Source organism: Pogonomyrmex barbatus, unplaced genomic scaffold (genome assembly GCF_055798465.1).
Source record: "Pogonomyrmex barbatus isolate J1 unplaced genomic scaffold, ASM5579846v1 scaffold2, whole genome shotgun sequence".
NCBI lineage: Eukaryota > Metazoa > Arthropoda > Insecta > Hymenoptera > Formicidae > Pogonomyrmex > Pogonomyrmex barbatus.
Genome location: NW_028297116.1, coordinates 24,365,801 through 24,386,425, shown reverse-complemented (window position 1 = coordinate 24,386,425; position 20,625 = coordinate 24,365,801). Strand labels below are relative to the sequence as shown.

The 20,625-nt window shown below is 31.2% G+C and overlaps 1 protein-coding gene across 5 annotated transcripts in view; it reads right to left on the bottom strand.

The window, feature by feature from the left end:
- Nucleotides 1–20,405, bottom strand: part of LOC105429627 (Inwardly rectifying potassium channel 2) — a 241,099-nt gene extending 220,694 nt beyond the window's left edge. For all 5 annotated transcript variants that reach the window (XR_016139131.1, XR_016139132.1, XM_089076427.1 and 2 more), the window contains exons 1-2: nt 20,268–20,405; nt 6,331–6,866 (exon numbers count right to left, since the gene is read on the bottom strand). Coding sequence is in view for 3 of the 5 variants with exons in the window: in XM_089076427.1 (XP_088932553.1) it covers nt 6,331–6,566 (236 nt within the window). In the remaining 2 variants the exon portion in view is untranslated. The remainder of the gene's footprint in view (nt 1–6,330; nt 6,867–20,267) is intronic.
- Nucleotides 20,406–20,625: the final 220 nt, after the last annotated feature.

Genomic DNA, 20,625 nt, shown 5'->3' with positions numbered 1-20,625 from the left:
AGTTTTTGATAAAAAAATTCGCGTACAAAAGTCGATGTGTGAAACGGCGCATTGCATCCAAGAATTATTCTTCCAAAAATCTGGCCTTTTTCAGCAAACATTCTCTCTCAAACGCCTCATAACGCCCAGATAATATTGTTTGTTGATTGTTTGTCCCTCCGGAAGGAATTCTAAGTGGATAACATCATGATAGTCAAAGAAAACAGTCAACATGACTTTGATTCTCGAGCGACGTGGATTTTCGGTTTCGGCTCGTTATCGAAGCGTTATTCCGAAACTTGTTGACTGGTTTGCATGTCAATCTTATAAACTCATGTCTCATCACCTGTTATGATGCATTTCATGAATGTTCGAATTGGCTCGTTCAAGTATGTCTCCAGCAACCTGTTTGTAGTGCTTTTTTTTAAAGAAAATTCAACTCCTTCGGAACAAGCTATGCCGTGACGCATCTCATGCCCAAAACATCAACTAAAATCATGCGAAGTGAGATATGTCCAGATCCTGAGCAATCTCTCTTAAACTTGAATGATGATTTTCCATCACTATTTCTTTCACTTTGTCGATATTTTCGTCAGCCGAAGACGTTGAAGATCGACAAGACAAGTCTTTAATCATTTCTCGATCTTCTTTGAATGGACACGTATCTTTGAATGCTCGTGTTTTCGATAAAGCTGACTCATCAAACCTTCTCCAACATTTTCAACGACTCAGCACAAGAAATTTCGTTGGCAACACAAAATTTGAGACGAATTCTTTGTTCGATATAATTATCTATTTTAAAAATCGCAGAGCGCATTTGAAATCGACTAACCAACAGTTATAAATTAACTGGTTGACAGATGGCGCCAAAATTCTATGTGACAATTAGGTACATTGGTACCAACTTACAGCAAAAAATTTATTTTCATTCCTTTTACGCAGACTTTTGAAATGAACAATTCCTGGTATTTATTTGACAGAATATATTAATATGATTTTGTTCTGTAGAGAATTCGAAGAGCGAAACTTTACTTTATTGTTATTAAAAACGCAGAAAATTTACATATATGTAGCATACATCCAGCTATTAGTGTAATTTAGTGATTTTATCTACAGAGTCTTAAATCATTTTTATTGTTTGTCTATTTATATTATGTTACTCAATAATTTATGCATTGTGAAATTTATTAAATTTATTAAAGAAGTTAATTGTTAAGAAAGTGAAATTTGAATTCAAAGCATATACATACAGAATATCCCAAAAAGATAGAAAATATCTTCTCCTGAATATTTCGAAGAATATAAGTTTTACAGAAAAATGTATCGAATAAAAATTATAGAGTATAAAAAAATCTATTTATTAATCTCATCAATTTGACTTCGGGTGGCATCTCCAAAAGCATATCAAAGTTACATTGATTATTTTAAACAAAATTTTCTATTTTTTATCAAATATTCTTGTTGTTGACCTCGAGTGCTTTTCAAAACACTATAATAAAGTATTTCTTCATCAAGTACTTTCTGATTTATGAGATTTGAATTTGATATGCAATTTGATATAAAGTATAAAACATCTCTACACTATTTATTTTTTTGCAACTATATCCTAATACTTTCAAAATAATGAAATGAATAATGAATTGTAAACAAAATTCATAGTTATTTTTTAAAAGAAATACATAGTGCTATACTTGGCGACGCCACCTAAGGTCAAACTGATAAGATCAATAAATAGATTTTTAATCTATTATATTTATTTTTAAATCTTATTTTTAAATCTAATTTCTTTTTAAATCTTATAACTTTTATTCGAAACACTTCTTTCTGTAACTTATTTTTTTCGAGATATTCAGGAGTCCCGACTTTGTAACACCCTATATATGTATACTCACTCCCAAAAAAGTGATGCACTTAAAATTTCAGAAAAATTTATCAAATTTCAATTTGTGCGCGCGCGCGCGCGCGCGTGTGTGTGTGTGTGTGTGTGTGTGTGTGTGTGTGTCCTATTTTAAAAGATCCATTAAAGTATTTTCTTAGAAAAACATTTTAAAGAAAACATTTTAAACAAAAGTTGTAGGGTTTAGAGGAGAACATCCGATAATGACCTTACTTTTGTCACAGATGTCTTTTTTCAAGATTATTTAAAGATCCTTTTCAAGATTATTTATAAACTTTTTTAAATGGAATAACTTACTTTTGATACTGAAAAGTGAATAAATAAAGAAAGAAATTTTACGATAAAAGCATATAGCAACATGTGTCAAATTGATCTTAAGGGATCATTTCAAGGTTAAATAATTTTCACTTCAGAAATGAATAAATATTAGAGCAAGCTGTTGTTCAGTTATGCTTCATGTCATGGGATTAAGTTAAGTACAGAAATCATTTCAAGGTCAACGTAATTTTTTCCTAAATAAAAACGAAATTGTGATTCCCTTTGCCTCTCACGATCTGGGGTGCTTATTTAATGTGAGTCCCCTTGCATTTCACGATCTGGAGTGCTTGTTTAGCGTGAGTCCTCTTATCTCTCGCGATCTGTGGTGTTTATTTAGCGTGAGCGTCCCTTTGTCTCTCACAATTGGGAGGTGTTCTATTATTAATAAATGCAAATATCTGTCCGTTATTCTAGACATAATTAAATTCAAAGTTATCGATAGTTGACAGAAGAACATTTTTCGCAATGCTCCGACAAGCAAGAGTTATACGCTCCATCATATTTTCTTCTGTAGTGGATTCTTTTGAGTACACAATGTTTTTCAAAAAACTTCATAAAAAGAAATCCGGACTTGTCAAGTTTGGAGACCTAGGACACCATGAAACAGATCCACCACGGCCATCGACTTAGGAATGTTAGATTCAAATGTTGTCCATCTTATTCCAATGTGATGGAGCTCCATTTTATTGAATCTATATACATTCCCTAGTTGTCAGATCGATGTTGTCAAGCAATTTTATCAAGTCGTACTGTACAAAATGTAAATAATTAGCACCATTTACATTTTCATTAAAGAAGGTCCGATTAGATTTAAGAGGCCACATCATATAATCAAACTCCAGCGATGTTGATGATTGTCTTCACGACAGCAGTGGATTTTTCAATAATAAGAATTGTGCCGATTTAATTGTCCAGTATTGTGAAACGTAGCCTAATCGCTAAAACAATACATACCTAAAGAATGTTGGATCATGTCGCAACATTGTTCGTGTCCATCTACAGAACACCAGTTTTTGTTGAAAATGCGTTGCATTAATTCTTGTGTTAAAGTAATATGATATGGGTGGAAGTTATGGAATTTCAAAATCCTGTGAACTATTGATTTTGGATGACTTAATTCGCTTTCAATTTGCCATGTTGATATATGAGGATTAATGGCGGCCATACCCAACACGGCAAGCGCTTGTGGATCATTTCTTTCTGGTACGTTGAAACAATGTTTTTGTCGTGCTTCACGTTGTTATTGGTGTAAAATAATCTTGGCAATCGTACGATAATTCGGGTGCTGTCTTTGAAGAAACTGATTGTGGTATAATTCTTCTGCTTGTCGATAATTACGACTCTAAAAGTGCCACAATAATATCAACGATTTTGTTCGGAATATCTGGCATTTCGTTTTAGAAAATTAAATCTCTAAGATCCTATCTACTTATTTTCATCACATAATCTAAGAAGAAAATTTTTCTAAAAAGAAAAGGGGTTGATTTTTTCTACTCACAAATATCAATGAACTAAGAGGATATATCAATTATTATTATATTATTATTATTATATTATTCCTTACATTTTCGGAAGTGGAATAATGACCTGAGAATATTTGTATAATTTTTGACCTGTAATTTATTCGTAACAAAAAGAGGGATTTTGCGATTATCCAAAAGTTCCGAAAACGTATAGAAGATCGACGAGAGATTAAAGGTGTATTATTCGGGGCAAATGTTACGGATATTATCGCGTGTACAGCATCAAAGAAAGGCTCGAAAAGTCGAGCGCGTAGCTCAGTTTTCAGCGAAATTCGGTAAAAATTGTGTGAGGGGTATACGTTTTGTTCAAGAAAATATTTAACGATTCGTAGTGAGATGAACATGCGTCGTTTGCTGCAAAAGTCCTTATTCGAAATTGAACGGTCGTACGAAGCATTGGTTCCATTCACATACTGAATACATATGTACACCTTGAAATGATCTCTGTAGTGAGCTTGACTCCATGAAGCATAATTGCATTACAGATTGCTTTGATATGCTTTATTCATTTCTGAAGTGAAAATTTTTTTGATCTCTTGAAAACCCCCTTGGAATCAATTTGACCCCATATGTTTCTACATGTTTTTATCGTAAAACTTCCTTCTCTATCCATTTCCGGTATCAAAAGTAGATCATTCCGTTTAAAAAAGTTTACCTTTAAATGATCTTGAAAAGGATATCTATGACAAACAAGATCACCATCAGATGTTTTCCTCTGAACCCTACAACCTTTGTTTAAAATGTTTTCTCTAAAATGCTTTTCTAAAGAGATATTTTAATGAGGCATCCTGTATGTGTGCGTGTGCGCGCGCGTGGTGTGTGTGTGTGTGTGTGTGTGTGTGTGTGTGTGTGTGTGTTTAACCACTAGTAGTGGTTAAGCACCTTACGCAGCCTATACTAAATTCAAAAGATGTAAAACAATTGCAATATATAAGTTGAGAAACTTTAAACTTGATTTTCTCGCAAATATTTCGGAATTGAAATGACTTTATCATGCCTTAATAGGGTTATAACCACTAAAATATATTTCTTTTTACACAAACTGGACAAAATTCAAAAAAACAATTTTTCATGTTGTTTTGAAAATTATTTTATTTTATCAAAAGGAAAGTCTTTTCTATAATGTTGAGTAATTAATGATGAGTTCATTCATTTCTGTCTATTCTATCTATTTTTAGCATATAATAACATAAATTTTGCTGCGAGAATAATGTTTTTTTCTTTTTATTAAGACCTTGCTTGTCAGTGGTAGAAATAAATACAATATATCAGTACGAGACTTTGTCATCATTAGGCGCAATTAACACGTAATAAATGTTTCGTACATATTACTGCATGTGCATAAGCATATGTGCATGAGCAAACAGAGTTACCATATGTGTTTACTTTGTATTCATTATATTTCTAATTAGTTGTCATTCATTAAATCCGTATAATGCATAATATTACTCATACAATATCACTTGCAAATAAATTTATAAAATAAATTAAAATAAATTTACCTTTTTAAAAAAGACATAAAAAAATAACATTAAGTTTACGCTCTGTGCATGAAACAAAAAAAACATTTGTATATAAAAACTTTGCAAAATATATATGTATGTAATTAATAGTATAAAATAAAATAGAATATCTTTCATGCGCGCGCGCGCGCGCGCGCGTGTGTGTGTGTGTGTGTGCACGTGCGCGTATATGTTTGTGTAAAAAATTTTTTCTAAAATGTTTATTTTTTCAGAAATTAGTTTTAATTAAAATGGGACATCCTATAAATATATACACATACAGGATATATATGTATATATACAAGGTCCGATTTTATTTTTAACAGTTAAATATTTGGAAATTACGATGTTTAAAAAAATGTATCAGATCAAAATTCTATGATTTTGAAAGGATTCTATGATTATGAAATTGATTTATTCGTAGCTGGAGCTACTTTCACCATTTCTTTATAAGCGTCATTTCTTTAAACAAAATTATATTTTTTTTTTACGTAATATAATTCTTCTAATGAATATGATTCTTCATTCTGAATATTAAAATATTAAGGTACAGTTTTTAAAAAAATCAATTTATGAGTAAGATGTTTTTTATACTTCAATCTAGCATATTTTTACATGAAATTTAAAATATCTTGTAGACTATTTGTTTCTTCATAAAAACATTTTTATATTTTTTTACAAAATAATGGGACAAATCAATTAGTATGAAAAAGATATATGCATTCTTTAAGAAAAAAATGCTTTAATAAAAAATTATGCTAAAAAAGTTAATAATATGCAAGTATAATATATACTTTTTTTAAAAGTTACAATTACATACTTTTTACATATGCATTCAAATTTAATATTTCAATTGTTGAAATATTCTTTTACTTCTTTGTCAAACTTATATGAAGTTATAAAGAACATCTGTTGAGAAGAGCTGATAATTATTCGAGCAAACCTTGTGCGCTCACTTTTAGTATGACACTCTTCCAAAAATAAATGATCTCATGACATTCTCATGATTCTTTCAATGTTTCAATATCTTTATACAAATAAAATCTGTATTATCTGATCGTATAAGCGAATTTTAAACAAATAAAATGATTTGAATTAAGTAGATTTTTACCTGATGGAATCTTGTCGACCGATACCACCGGCAATACTGCTGCTCTGGGTGCTGACTCTGATGAGAGTAACATTCCTTGGTAAAGTAGTAAATGTTGATATATCTTTTTGACTTGAAAGAAGAGATTCAGCAGCGTTATCTAGCAATTTTTTTGTTTTACAACCCACTGTCACCTTTCGTTGTTCCTCTTCTTCATTAGTTCCCGGAAGTTGAAAAAGTTTTGGCAATTCATCCATCCTTTTCTCTTTCTTCAAGAAGAAAGTGAATCTGCTTTTTATTCCATTCTAAGCACAACTTTCTTTCTTTTGAATTTATTAAGATCTATGTTTATGTTGTAGACTTCACGTCAATTTTTTTGATTATTATTACTTAAATCTTAATTTATTTAAATCGGTTTTTTATTTTATCTATTAATTTTTTTATTGTTTATTTTTTTTCTTATTGAAAGACAGTATTTTCAATTTAATCATTAAAATAAAGTGTTGATTATTCAATATTTTCGATTTCTTTTCTGAAACTCCGGCTCTTCATCATTTCTGTGGAAATAAAAATGCATTTGATAATTAAATATTTAGTATATATCATATATCTGCATTATGCTAATTGACAAACGTCAATCACATTACGTATGATCAACATCTTATATAACACTATTAACTCGTAAATAGAATATGCATTTTCTTGTCGATACTATAATGTTAAACTAGATGTTACGATCAATAAATTTGTCAACATGCCCATATTAAGATTTGATTAAAAATTTTTAATTATAAAAGAGGTAATCAATTAGCAATTACCAAAATAATTCCATGTTGATGATATCAAATCTACTTTTAAATTAAATTAACAACTTTTTGTTTACTGTATGTAAGTTTTATAAGATATTTTGCAAATCAAAAATTATAGCTAACAAGAAAGCAAGTTTATACACATATACAGAGTGCGTCAAAAATCTAGATATCGAATATCTTGTAAACAATACAATTTAAAAAAAAAATTTTAGATAAAAGTTGTAAATTTTTTATAATCAATTGATATATAGAAAGGATGTAGAGAAAGGATGTTTTTAGAAAATAACATGTATCTGTATTGCTAAACATATAATGATTTTAAAGCAACTATGTATCTTCTTTATATACAGTGGAACGCAGTGCAACAATTTACTAAACTGATTTAAAGTTAGTGCAAGCAGTGCAGGGCAAACGAAATTAAATCAGTAGCAATAATTTTGAACACCATAAGATATTAATCAGTAAGTATGAAAATAGAAACTTTCTTACAGTATAAATTTCAGTATCTCATTTGATATTGTTTATATATTTTAATACATATTACAATACATATTAGATATTACAAACGCGCGCTGCGCGCACGCTATTTATTTTTTTCAACACAAGAGCAAAAATTAATATAATACTATTATAATATTATAATACTATTACAATACTATTATAATACTATTATAATATTTTTAACTTCTTGATACACAATTGTCAAAATGATCCTCTGTGAGATCAATACAATGACAGCTATTCACGAAGTTAGCGCAGCGAGAGAACCAATCAGCATCGCGGAAAAACGGTAACAATAATTTCGAGAGATGCGAGTATCGATGTTATGCCTTTTTTTAGAAAGGATTACTGGAGATACGCAAATTAAAATGATCGGAATTCACTGTTTAGAAAACAGTATTCATTAAATATTAAATTAGATATTAAATAGATATTAAATGTTAAAAATAGAAAATTTGTAGATTAGAAAGGCGGACACTAACGCATAATAATTAATAATATTATATATCTATTTCTATATAAAATATAAAATATTATAAATACTATAAATATTACATATATATTTTTAAATTTATACTTACTGTTTAATGTCTCACAAATGCTTGAAATTTTTTTGAAATTATTCCTTTTTATTACAATGATTTTATATTATATTAAAATTTGATTTATGTATATGAAGGAAACAACCAGAGAAAGAAAAAGTAGAAATGCAAACAATGAAAAAAATAGCAATTATAAAAAAAGACAACACAGGAAACGTTCTCATAAATGAAAATGAATACGTTACATGTATCTCCGTAGATATTTAGATTGTCCATCTAAATTTAGTATTTACAGTCATAACTAATTTTTAAAATCTTTAATTGAAAATATAGTCATAATTTCATAAATATAAATCTATTAAATATAAAGCTATTTTAATCTATGTTTCACGAATTTCTTACTCTACGATTTAGTACATGAAAAATATACTGTCATTTTGAATAGTTAATAAATCCGAAATTATTAATTTATGTAACTATTAATTTGATGATAAAAGCTTATTAATAATTCTTCTATCAAAGTTTTATAAAACTAGACATTACAAATGCGCGCTGCGCGCACGCTATTTATCTTTTTCAACACAAGAGCAGAAATTAATATAATACTATTATACTACTGTTACACAATAATATTTTTAACTTCTCGATACACAATTGTCAAAACGATTCTCTGTGAAATCAATATAATGACAGCTATTCACGAAGTTAGCTCAGCGAGAGAACCAACATCGCGGAAAAGCGACAAAAATAAAGTTCGAGAAATACGAATAATCGATGTCATTCTTTTTTTAAAAAGAATACAGTAAAGATCTTATTTAACAAATTAATAATAACATGATCTAATAATTTAAAATGTAATAATTAGATGAAGTATGAATCATATATCAATAATAATTTTTTTCAAATACAGACACATGAAAAATATATTTTTGTGATTTCTTTACAATGGATGTAATATTTGTAATTCGTTGTGTTCTAAATAGTCAGGTTAAATTTTGCGTATTATGTTATTATTAATAATATTAAGTTTGTATATAATAATATATATGATTAGAACTTCTTATCATCATTATCTTCAACTAAAATTGTTTCTAATAATGAAAGTGCAATTACAAATTTATCGTCATCAGAAACATCTAATAATTCCATAAGAATCATGTGATCTACCATGTTGCCTTTGCACTGCTCACTATAACGTTCTTTATTGCCTATTTGCACTGTATCTTCGCTTGCACTAACTCAGTTTTTACTCCCGACTGCTGCCAACCGAAGATTGGCAAAAAACAGAGAGAGTATGCGTTTCACTGAGTCAATTGTCGGTTGTTATTACAGATCTTAGCAATTACAATATATTTTCTTATCAATTTTTATAGTTCAGTTCAATTTTAATGCAGCCCTAGTGCGGCAATAAAAAACAAATTTATATATACATTTAAATCAGGATTGTGAAGTAAAGCGTTATTTGTAACGCGTTATCTTTTTTTGGTAACTGTAACATAACGGAATAATTACATTTTTTCAGTAACAGCAACGAATTTAACAGTTACTCTCATTGTTATTTTTTATATTTTGAACATGGACATAGGAATACAGGGATAGAGCATGAGCCCGTAAAATAGCGGAGAGTTGTGCTAAAATGCGAGGGACGGATTATGTCTAAATTGTATTGGCACACTATGATGCGCATGCTCAGTACCATGTAATATAACGCTTTAGCAGTTTGCAAATAATAAATGTAAACAAAATGATAAAAATTATTCCGTTGAAAAGAAATTAATTAAATCATGATTAAATAAACAAAAAAACAATGCTTAAAAATATAAGAAGAGTTAATATTATGTTATAGAAGATAATAAATTACATTAACATTATGTTAAACAATTTATTTTATTATTACTATTTTTTATTATTATTTTATTTATTTATTTTTATTATTTTATTTTATATATTTTTTTAATTTTATTTATATTAATATTATGTTAAACAATTTCTATGGAAATTGACTACTATTATCTTACAATACATACGAGGGTAGTCTGAAAAGTTTTGAGCCTTAACATGAAGATGACTCGTCAAAACCCTTCTAGTACTACAATAGTATATGCTTTGAAAGACTTTTGTGAAAATTTCAGCCATTTTGGACGCTCAGTTGTTGTTTGACAGTCGTTTGTGTCAATCGATGTCAGTATTTTTGTAAAAATGGAAAAAATTGAATATCGTGCCGTGATTAAATTTTTACATTTGAAAGTCAATACGCCTGCGCAAATTAAAATCGAGTTGGACGCTGTTTACGGGAACTTTGCCCCATCATTTGCCACCGTAAAAAGATGGGCAGCTGAATTTAAACGTGGTCGTACCAGCTTGGCTGATGATGAGCATTCGGGATGACCAAATACTGCGACCACCGCTGATAACATCGAAAATGTTCACCAAATGGGACTGGACGATCATTGAATCAAGATTAAAGAGATAGCAGAGGCTATGGGCATATCGAAAGAATACGTTTGTCATATATTGACTGAAGAATTGGATATGCGCAAGCTATCCGCGCGTTGAGTGCCGCGCTTTGGACCAAAAACGAATTCGAATGAACATTTCCAAGGCCCTGTTGGAGCGGTTCAAGCGAAACAAGTCAGATTTTTTGCATCAATTCATAACTGTAGATGAAACTTGGATCCACCACTACACTCCAGAGACAAAAGAACAGTTAAAACAATGGACTGCAAAGGGTGAACCTGCTCCGAAAAAGGTGAAGACGATTCCCTCAGCTGGGAAGGTAATGGCGACTGTTTTTTGGGATAGTCACGGAATTGTGTGTATCAACTATCTTGAAAAAGGTAACGGGAGCGTATTACGCATCATTACTTAAGATTATTACTTATGATAAACTGAAGGCAGAAATTTGCAGAAATTGCAAAAAAACGGCCGCTTTTGAAGAAGAAGAAAGTGCTGTTTCATTAAGACCACGCACCTGCTCACACTTCGGCGGTCGCCATGGCCAAAATTCACGAACTGCACTTCGAATTGGTTGACCACCCACCGTATTCATCAGATCTGACCCCCAGCGACTTTTTCCTGTTTCCTAAGCTTAAAGTTTCGCTTGGAGGATAGAGATTTTCATCGAACGACGAAGTTATCGCATACGTAAACATCTATTTTGCGGAGCAAGACGCCAATTACTTTGGAGGGGTTAAAGAGATTAGAGTATTGATGGGAAAAGTGTATCAACTTAAAAGGAGATTATGTTGAAAAATAAAACTATATTTGACCGAAAAAATATTTGTTTCTATGTTAGGCTCAAAACTTTTCAGACTACCCTCGTACAATACAGAAATAATTTTATATGTGGAATGTAATTTTGCAATTTTTGTTTACACTGATTCGTTTTCAATTTTAGCTGTCGAATCTATTTATGCAACTTGAAACATAACATTGCATTATTTTATTTAATATTTCTTATACATTGACAGTTATGATATTCGTTTATTCCCCTTGGGGTTACAATTATTCACTTATCCTTATCAGCTATATATACACGTCTTATCCTAACTTTACTATCTTATGCTAAACTTATAATTACCGCACGCTCGACCTATCTCTCTCTCTCTCTTTTTCTCGCTCTCTCGCCTGGACTTCCGTTTCCGTTTACAATTTTCTTTATTCACACTCATTCTTCCTCTCTCTCAATCATTCTTTCTCTCCCCCTTCTCCTCTTCTTTTTCAAACACCACCTTCTCATCCACCCTTCCCCCTCTCCCTCCTCTCTCAATATTTTTCTACACGCCTCTTATCAACTTCCTTCTTTCTCCTCCCAATTCCTACACTCCATATATATTCTCTATGCCTCCACACAATCTGCATCCTCTTTTCCTCCTCTTCCCAATACCTCTCTTCCAATATTTCGTTCCCTAATCTGAACCTCGCCATTCTCCTCCATCTGCTTTCCTCCCATCCTTTTTCTAAATAATTCGGTATACCCTCTTCTTTCACCCATCCATATCACTTGCTGTATTTTGTCTTTCCTATCCTTCTCTCCCATCTTTGTTCCTTCTGTTTTATTTTATCCCTTTCTATCAATTCCTCAAAACTCAACCTTCCTTCCATCCTTAGTCTCTCCCAATCCTGCACTTCTATCCCTCTATCTGTGAAAAATTTCTTCCTTTCCATCTCCCACTTGTCAAAAAAGTTTTTCTCTCCCTCCCTTTTCCTGCATTGTCTCTCATTTCCCTTAAACACATCTTCACCAGTATACTTTCTTTTCCTTCATCCAGCCTTTCCTCAAATCCCCATGCTCTACTCCCTGCCTTATTTTTTATCAAGTCCTTTTGCACTTCTTCCCTTACTAAATATCCTTCCGTAATTCTCCTCTCTAGTTCCAAAATCCATTTTAAAAATCTCTCATGTACCTTTTTCCAACTCTCATGTACCTTCTTCCTTTCTTTCTATTCCCATATCTTCACCCCGTATCCCATCACAGTCCATCCATATCAAGCCGTCAAACAGAGCCTTCTCTTCCAGTCTTTTCCAAATCTTCTTTACCCCATACCTGTCCCATTATTGCTGCCTTCGTCACCTTCTCTCTTACTTGTCCTGACTATCATTTCGTTGAATTATATATCCCAAATATTTAAATTCCTTCACCTCTTCTATCTTTCTTCCCTTTGATTACCAATTTATCTTACTCATTCTTTCTGCTTCCTTTCTAAACCTTATCATCTTTTTCTTCCCTGCATTTAGCTCCATTCCCTTAGTATCCAAATATCTCTCCAATCTTTCCATCATACTTTTCATGCTACCTTCTTTCTTCGCTAGTAAAACTACGTCGTCCGCATACATCAATGAGTATATCCTTATCTCTCCCAACTTTATCTCTCTCCATTTCATCTTTTTTTCTCTTCTTCTAAATCTGCTAACAGCAAATTAAATAAGATAGGGCTCAACGGACGTCCTTGTCTCAACTCTTTCCCGTTCAGAATTCTTTTCCCACTTTATTTCCCACCTTTACTCTGCTTCTCGTCTCTCTCAAAATTTCTTCCATTCTGTCTATCAGCCTTCTTTTACCCCCTCTCTCTCATGGCACTTATTAATAACCTCCTGTCCACTGAATCAAACGCCGCTTTCAGGTCTACAAACATCGGCACCATTTTTCCCCTTTTCTCCTTATTTGTCTATTTATCAGATAATTTATTACATATATGTTGTCGATTGTTCCTATTTCCTTCCTAAACCTCGTTTGATGGAATCATTCCCTTTGTCTCTACTTCCTCTCTTAGTCTTTCCGCTAACACTGCCGTATATATTTTGTACAACACTGGCATCACCCTCACCCCCCCTATAGTCCTGCACTACCTCTCCTTGCTCCTTTTTTCTAATTGGAATCAATACTCTCTCTCTCCATTCTTCTGGCCATTCTTCTCCTCCCCATATCCTGTTGCATATTCCTCTTATTCATTTCTCCAACTGTGCATCCCCATATTTCCAAACCTCCCCGAGTGGAATTCCATCTATTCCTACAGCCTTTCCATCCATCAATTTCCTTATTATTCTACTAATTTCCTCTCTCTTTAGTTCTTTTTCTTCCTTTATCTCTCTCCCTTTTCCCTCCTCTTTCATCACCCTTCTTTCATCCACCCTACTCCTCCTAGTAATTCTAATTCGAAAATATTCCTTCCATTCTTCCATCTCTATATCTCTGTTTATTCCTTTCCACTTCTTTCTTTCCTTATTTATTCTCCATATTTGTCCCTCTGTTCTTGCTTCTTTGGCTTCTTTTTTCCATTTTTCTTTTTTCATTTTCCTCCCGTCTTTTCCTCTTGCATATCTCTTTATATTCTTTTTTTTCCTTCTATAATCTTGGTCTCTCCCCATACTTCTTCTTCGAACCCTTAGTGCTTTCCTAACCCTCCTTTTCTTTGCCCTATACCTCCCACCATCCTCTCTTTATCTTTTTTTCTTCTCTCCTTTCCTTTTCTATTTTTTCTAGCGTTTCTTTTACTCTAACTCCCATTCCTCTTATTATCTGTTGCACTCCTCCTTCCATAACTTCCACTTCCCTAGGTTCTTCCCTAAATATTTCTCTCCCCTCCTCATCCCATATTCCTCTACATATTCTCTTATCTTTTCCTCCTCTCCCTCTTCTTCCCCCTTCTTTCATCCGTATCGATATCGGATGATGGTCCGAGTCCACTTGATCGCCTATTTCTAATCTTTTTATCTCTTCTCTTATCTCTTCATTCACTATAACATAATCAATCACTGATTCCCCTCTGCTGCCCGTGTATATCCAATTCCCTTCTTCATCTCCTCTTATTCTTCCATTTAAAATTGACCATCCGTTTTCATTTATATATTCAATTAATTTCTTGCCCTCTCTATTTATCCTCTTTAGATCTTCTTCTTGTCTCTTCCCCGTTTATACTTATTTTTCCACCCTCCTTCCCTGTCCTCGCATTAAAGTTCCTTCCTATTATTGTTCTTCTCTCCATCCATTCTTTCAATTTCTTTAATTTATTTTCCAAATCTCCATTTATATATATTCCCACATCCTTAAACTATTCTTTCCATATTTCATCCTACTCCATATAATTCCTTCCTCTTCCTCTCTCTCGTTTTTTTTCTCCTCCATTAATTCTTTCCCAATTCCTAAAATTATATCTCTCATCGTCCTCCCTTTTTTCTTTTTCCTTTTTGCCCCCTATACCTTCCATTTATATCCTTTCGGTAGTTTCTCCTTAATGCTTTCCCATTTTTTTCCTCCATACATGTTTCTATCATTATTATTACCTCCCATTTTTCCAAATTTTTCCAAAAATCTTTATCCTTATTTGTTAATTCTGTAACATTCCAGAATCCAATTCTCATGCCTTTCTTCCTATCCTCTTCCCTCTCGCACAAGCTGTCCTTCTTTCCTTTCTTTTTCTCTCCTCTATTTTTCTTCCACTCTTCCTCCTCCCGACTTCTCCCTATCCTTCCTCTCCTTCTCCCCTCCTGCCTTCCCTCTCTCTTTTGTCCCCCCCTTCTTCCTATTCTCCCTGTCTCTGTGATTCTCCCTCTCTTACTGTCTCTTCCTCTTCTCCTGTTATTTCCTTCTCCGCATCCCAACTGTCCCTATTCCCCTGTCATCCCTTAACTCTTCTTTATCATTATCCCATCTCCACCATATTTCATCTACTCATATTTCCCCCTCCCTTAACGTACTCTTCTTCTTTTTGCCCTCTCCTTTAATGCTGCCTGCCTAATTTTCATTTAATCCTCCTCTCTTCCCATATCAAGTTTTCTTCTATCCACGTCTCTCCCACTTTTAACTTTTATTTATTTGCCAATATCTTTCTTTTCATCACTTCATTTCTCATTTTTACTATTATCATGTCTCCCTTCTCTCTCCTGCCCCGTTCTATTTTCCTTATTTCTTTCATTTCTACTTCCCCTTCTATTTTCCAAAGTAGCTCCTCTATAATTTTTTTCTCCCGTTCTCTCTTCTTTAATCCTCTTATTAGTATGTTTCTTTTCCTATCCTCTCTCTCCTTCGTCTCCCATCTTCTTTCCAGTTTCTTTACTCTTTCTTTCCATTCATCAATCTCCATATTTCTCTTTCCTTCTACTACTTCTGCACTCTCTTTTATTCTCTTACCTACCTTATTCTCCTCCTCAACCTTACTCTCTATTTTCATCCTCTTCAGTTTCTTTTCTATCCTCTCTATCCTTTCTTTCATTTCTTCCTTTTTCTTCCTCCATTTCTCTTCCCTTATCCTTAACTCATTTTTTATCTTTTCCACCTCTATTCTCATTACCTCTTTCTGTTCCTCCGCTATCTATTATTTATCTCCTATTTTATTCCTCTCAGCTCTTCTTTCATCTCATCCGTCATTTTCCTCAGCATCCCTATCATCTCTTCCTTCCCTTCCTCTCTCTGCGGCGATCTTAGCATCATTTTATTCTTCTTAAAAACTTCCTCTTCTCTCTCCTCGTCTACTAAATCTTCTCCTAATAATTCTCTCTTTTAGCCTGCTCCTCTATACTTTCTCCTGTACTGTCATAGCATTTTCTTCTCGCTCTGTTCATTACTTTCTTTCTATTTCCTGCTTATTCTATGCTCAACGTCTACCTCAGCGTCACCGTCTCCACTACCGTGCCTCTCTATCTCTCTATTAACTCTATGTCTATCTCTCCTCTGTATCGTTTCCCGCCTAATTCAGCTTCTAACCTTACTCCCTTCTGTCCCTTCCAATCTCTCTCCCTATTCTCCTCCTCTTCGCTCCACCCTCCCTCCAATTCTTTAACCTTTCCTCCACTCTTCCCCCCTCTCTGACCACTCTCCCCCCCCCACTTGCCCACTCTCTCCTTCACGCCGTTACACAGAAACGCTCACTCCACTCACTCTTACAAAAATTCTCCACTGACAACCAAAACTACCGGAAACGAAAGCCCACTGACAATTATGAAATATTAATATTTAAAGGTTAAAATTGTTGTCAGTTTCTCTCACATACAATTTCATACAGAGTGTCTCCAAAAAAATGATCAAGCGGTCATATGCAGGAAAAACAGACTAAACTGAATCGAAAAGTCCTGTACTATTTTGTGATTTTCGCAATAGTTAATAAGTTATTAATTTATGAAAATAGTCAAATTGCAAACGCGCGATGAAATAGGATCGCTCAGTGAGACACGCGTTCGCCGTCGCTAGGCACGCGTGAGTGCAATTAACGGATTACAATTAACGGAGTTGTTAATTGCAAGCGGCATTGGCTACGCTTTCATCTACGTATGTTACGTGCGCCTAGTATGCTCCACGTGTACCTAGCAACGGCGAATGCGTATCTCACTGGGTGATTTTATCTCACCGCGCGCTTGCAATTTGACTATTTTCATAAATTAATAAATCGTTAACTTGCGAAAATAGTATAGGACTTTTTGACTCAGTTTAATCTGCTCTACCTGCATATGATCGCTTGGCCATTTTTTTGGGACGCTCTGTATATTTATGTGTATATCAATATATTACAATTAATAATTGCGCACGATAACAACCAATCAGATTTAGGCACACTTTTTCTCGTCGCACTGTCTCGCAGTGACATGCTCCTACAGTGATATGCTCAATCCTTGTATTTCTATGTCTATGATTTTAAATCTAAATCTAAGATATAATTTTTTATATATTCAATATTCAATTTTCAATCGATATTTATCTGTTGATATTTATATTTAAAGCCGTCTTAAGAATAATTTATTATAAACCAATCATAAATCAATCACAACCAATTTTAATACCAATAAATACCATCTTTTAAAAATTTGTAAACAGAGAATTGAGGATTAAAGAAAAATATAAATTTGGCTGTTTTTATGAATTTAATGAAAACTATAATTTTTTTATTTGTATTTTGAGTTTTAAAATTTTCTTAAATTTTTTTGTAATTTTACAAATTTAAGATAAAAAGTTTTATTTTTTTATACTGATAAATTAACAAAAAGTAATGAGAAAAATTAATTTTTATTTAATCTGATCTCATTTCAGTATTAAAAAAGTAACGGAGAAAATAACTAATCGTTCTTTTTTAAATAATAATACAAATAATGAGTTATTATTCAGAATTAATAACGGTAACTTTCTTGATACGATAATGAGTAACAGTAACTAATTATTTTTAAAAAATAACTTTCCCAACCTTGATTTAAACATCTTACCATTTAAATTCAGTTTGTAGTATACAAGGTTATAACTTTGAAAATTCTACTTCCTCCTACGGAGAAATTGCAATGTAATTAAACCCGTATCATAATGATATTATCAAAATATTTATCGTATAAGAAAATTATCTTTCCTTGAAAGCAAAGATATTGGGATGCACAAATTCGGAAATTTAAGAAACGTTATTATTATCGTCGTTGTCATCGTAATCGTCGTCGTCGCCGTAGTCAATGATATATTTTCATTTTTGTATATAGATAGCCCTATATTTTTTCATATTTAGAAAGCGTCTTGACTGAGTATATATAAATTTCAAGATTATGATATTTCAAGAATATGATAAAGACTCATTGCAAAATATATATGCCATGCTTTACGAATTTCGAGACATCTATATATATAATTTTTATATATTTCAGACTCTTTTCAAAATATTAATATCTTCATTGAAAAGAAATCTTCTAAAAATGTTGTACAAAAATTTAAAAGAAGATAAAAAAATGCCAAGTATTGAATGAATTCCACATTAGAAAAAGAATCTTTTATAAAAAATGCGATATCAAAAATTAATGTCAACTTATTATAGAATCATCAATAAAGTCTACAATATTGTTATTGTATTTGTATGTATAAAGTAATGCAGACAATTATTTTGAAAATAAAGGATTTTCAGGAAAAATATTTTAAGACAAAATACGATTTTTCAAGGAAGCCATATGATTATGATATTAATTCATTCACACATGGAGCTATGGTATATCGATATTTTTTATGAATTTCATTCTTTAATGGAATCATATACTTTTTGTTACATGACTTCTTTATTTATTCTGAACTTTATTGTCCTGGTATAATAATATTAAATATAGTGAAAAAAATCAATAATTCACAAGATATTTTATACTAATACTTTATTCTGATATAAAATATAAAATATCTTGTAACTATTCATTTTTCAATAACCGTACCTTAATACTCTTATATACTGAATAATAAGACAAATTGATTAATATAGAAAAAACATGTAATTATTTTTCTATATATTTGCATATTGCTAATTGCATAAATTTTTTTGAATTATGTATCTTCTTTACAAACTCTGATGTATAAAATCTTGTGATACACCTGCATTAAAATGCACACAAGTATATACACATATTATTATATTGAAACACAATAATTTGTTTCATTAAAATAATAAATAAATGTACTTGAACAATTAAGATACTATTATTTTCAAAAGTTTGTAAGGGCAAATTTGTGAAAATAATGAATATTGAATCTAATTTGCGAAAAGATTAATTTTACAAATAAGAAGAAATGCAATAATTTATAAGAATATAGACGATAAATATATTGAAATACATTTTATTTAATTTAATTTAATAAATTATTATTGATTGTAATTCCTTTCAGGTGTTTATTAACACATACTCAGCTTATAAATGTATTGTTAAATATTATTGTTAAATATTATTACATGCGCTTATTATATCATATTGTTTAATAATTGATCAGAATAACCTTAATATGATGCATCAAAACTAATTAATATATCAAAATTTGATTTTGATATATGAAAATTTTAAAACCATTTCATACATTCAGAATTTGCAATGAAATCCGTAACAGAATGTTGTAATTGTATGAGACACACATATACACAAATGCGTGCGCCCAGAGTGTTCTCATATGAATAACTATCATCTTTCATTTCGTAGACTAACTAGATAGATTTAATAATATAATACTAAATTAAATGGTTCGGACTACGTTCTATCATAAACATACTGATTATAACAGTTATTTATGTTCAAGAATAAGAAAATATGCTTTTTTGGTAGCGTGAATAATAAAAGTAATTTTTCCTCTTTGTAACAAATGCAATGATGTATGGTATAACAAAATAATTTTATAAATTATATTATGTTTTGTTCATTATGTCTTGTTATGTTTTGATTTGTAGTTTCATGGACAACGATCATCTTTCCATTTGTATATTCTAATAAAATTCTATATTAAAAACTGTTATTTTTAAGAACTGTTTCTCTCTCTTTTTCTCTCTCTTTTTCAAATAAAATAGAAAAAAATGAGAAAAAACTATATCTCTTTTAAAAAATATATATGTTTTTTTGTTTAAATTTTATTTAATTTATTATTTGATATATATAAATTTATATTATTTTTTTATTCTACCACAGTATATGTAATTATAAATAAAATTATAAATAATATTTATAATTTCTTGTAGAGATTGATAGATTAGATGTATTATATATTACGAAAAAAAGTTAAAATTTTATTTGTTACTAAATAATAATATATAATTATTATTTAGAACAATAATATATTATTATTTATAAATCTTTTTCTTCTTACATAATGTTCATAAAAAATAAAACGGCGTACCTTTAAAAGTAATAATTTTTCTACGTTTACCACACACGTTGAGCTCACATATGCGCGTCACATTTACGACTGTTTTAAATTCACCCATGCTCGTTCGCTTGCTAGAGTCGCATGAAATCTCATTGCATTTATCTCTTTACAGCGCGCAAACGGGGATAATACGCACTCTTTAATATGTATATAATATATTATCATAGAGTATGCACAAAGATTTACATTTAATATGTACATTCAATATAGTATGAGAAAAGAATAAATATATTTATAAGTAGAATAGTTTTACTACGCAAATATTTATGATAACAAACTAAATAAAATGTAAAAATAATTAAATAGATTATAAGAAATAAATACAAAA